This window comes from Pistacia vera, unplaced genomic scaffold (genome assembly GCF_008641045.1).
Source record: "Pistacia vera cultivar Batoury unplaced genomic scaffold, PisVer_v2 Contig52, whole genome shotgun sequence".
NCBI lineage: Eukaryota > Viridiplantae > Streptophyta > Magnoliopsida > Sapindales > Anacardiaceae > Pistacia > Pistacia vera.
Window position 1 is genome coordinate 1,713,575 of NW_022196357.1, and position 2,459 is coordinate 1,716,033.

At 36.2% G+C, this 2,459-nt stretch overlaps 1 protein-coding gene across 1 annotated transcript; it reads left to right on the forward strand.

The window, feature by feature from the left end:
• The first annotated feature begins 546 nt into the window (after window positions 1-546).
• On the forward strand, window positions 547-1,993 carry LOC116106577 (cinnamoyl-CoA reductase-like SNL6). Its single transcript, XM_031392949.1, has 4 exons — window positions 547-746; window positions 829-992; window positions 1,260-1,442; window positions 1,542-1,993. Exons 1-4 carry the CDS (start codon window positions 608-610, stop codon window positions 1,971-1,973), a joined length of 918 nt encoding a protein of 305 aa, XP_031248809.1. The 5' UTR covers window positions 547-607; the 3' UTR covers window positions 1,974-1,993.
• The last annotated feature ends 466 nt before the right edge of the window (window positions 1,994-2,459 follow it).

Genomic DNA, 2,459 nt, shown 5'->3' on the forward strand with positions numbered 1-2,459 from the left:
ATTCAAGTAAATAACCAAACACTTACCTAAATTTAAGGAAAATAAAACCTTAGCAATGATTGTTCTTGATCAATCAATCATCAATCATATTAATTTATTCTTCTTGAATCTTCTTTTCTCCTATCCTACACACACTACATTAACACGCATTGACAGGTGTCTTCAACCTGATCATATAACTCCACAGATTTCTTCGTAAAATTCTTATTACGTCTGGGTAGGTGTCAACTGTCAAGTGCAAAAATGGGCATTCAAAACCAAACCAATATTTATTGTTACCCATCTGGCTTTCTTCAATTAGAGACACTTGTATATGTTGACCTTTTCCCTTCCCGCCCACCAAACTTCATTTATCAATGTTGAATCGATTCAACTCAAAGTTTCTCTCTCTAATTAAATTTGATTTCCCTTTCAATAACAACCATCTAACTTCCAACCATTTACTCAGCCACACTCTTTGAATGCCAGCCACCACTTTCCTTTCCTTTCCTTTCCTTTCTTTATATATACATAAGCACAAACTCTCCATTCTAGCTACCATAAACGACTATTGCATATACTTTTGAGTTGTCTTCTCTAGTTTTCAGAGCTTGAAAAGTTTGGTATAATGGCACCTGCACCTTCTGAGTTTCATCACACATCGAACACAGTTTGTGTAATGGACGCCTCCGGCCACCTGGGCTCCACCCTCGTCCACCGTCTTCTCCAAAGAGGCTACACCGTCCACGCTGCTGTTCAAAACCATGGTTAGTATATATTTTTATAATTTTATTTCATCCTGGATTGAGTAGTTTGTGTTCTTATTTTTATTTTTTAATTTCTGTGTTTGTTTAGGTGATTGGAAATTGAATAAACTTTGTGGCGATGATAACAAGAAGCTGAAGATTTTTAACGCGGACCCATTTGATTATCTCAGCATCGTTGAAGCTTTGAGAGGTTGTTCCGGTTTGTTTTACACGTTTGAGCCTCCACAAGATCAAACCACATATTTTGTATGTTCCTTCCTTTTGTTTCTTTTTATTAATTTAATTAAGTTATTCATACATGTTGATTTAAAATATTTCCAAATTCATCTTATTGATGCTACATGATTTATAACGAGTCACTTTAAAAAAGAAGTTGGTTGAGATCCTTCTTCACTTTCATGGACTTTGAATGGTGTCAGAACGCTTAATTCATTTCAATTACGTAATTCATGTAGAATGTGTTGTAATTGGGTTACTTTATGAATTAGGTTTATATATAACTTTGTGGTGTAGGAATTCACGGCGGAAGAGGAAGTAAGAGCGGCTCACAATGTGCTAGAAGCCTGTGCACAAACAGAAACAATCGACAAAGTCGTATTCACATCTTCAGCAACTGCTATTTTCTGGAGAGACGACCACAATTCAGATTTCGATGAAAGACATTGGAGTGATGTTAACTTTTGTCGCAAATACAAGGTACAATGCCATTGTTTTTTCCTTCCCTCAATCAAAATCTCTCATAAATTTTATGAAACATTAGTTAATTTTCTCATAATGTACATGTTTCACACACAGTTGTGGTATGGCCTGGCAAAGACGCTGGCAGAGAAGACGGCGTGGGCGTTGGCTATGGACAGGGGATTGAACATAGTGAGTATCAATGGAGGATTGTTGATGAGTCCCGATTTGTCCATAAAGAATCCGTATTTGAAAGGAGCAGCCGAGATGTATGAAGATGGAGTATTTGTGACAGTCGATATAAATTTTTTGGTTGACTCTCACATATGTGTTTTCGAAGATGTTTCATCGTATGGGCGATATTTATGCTTCAATAGTGTGGTTAATCACCCTGAAGATGCCTTCAAGCTGGCTTCCATGTTAACACCTTCTGCGCCTTCGTTACCTCCAAGCAGCTACGAGCAAGAGACGAGGATAATCCAACCCAGGATAAGCAGCAAGAAATTGAACAAGTTGATGATGGAGTTCGAGAGTCGATCCCAGAGATGATGAATTGAAATGCATGTATGTATGTACGTACGTGCGTATGTATGCATGTATAATTGTGTAACAGAGTTGAAGATATATACACACAAGTATATTATTCTTCCTTACCCTAATGCAAAAGCAAATATTTGGTTAATTTTGTGGGCATTAATTCTTATCCACAAATGAAGGTTCATAGATGGATTATATTCAAAATTGGTAATAAAAGAGTTTGAAAAATATTGCGTGCGGACCCAAACCAATTAATGCCAAATTGTTGGGTAAATTAAGAGCCTCCCAACCTATTTACAAGTTGATTGCAATTTGTTTAAGTCAATTGACTAAAAATAGCAAGTAGTTTAGAACATTAATAAAGATTTTTTCTTTTTTTTGACCAAGGTGTCCAAACTAGTTTATACGTACCTCAACTAATTTTCCAAGACCTTAAAACTATCGATTGAGAAAGAGTTTTAGTGACCACCTCTATTAGAAACTGTAGAGATTTGAACT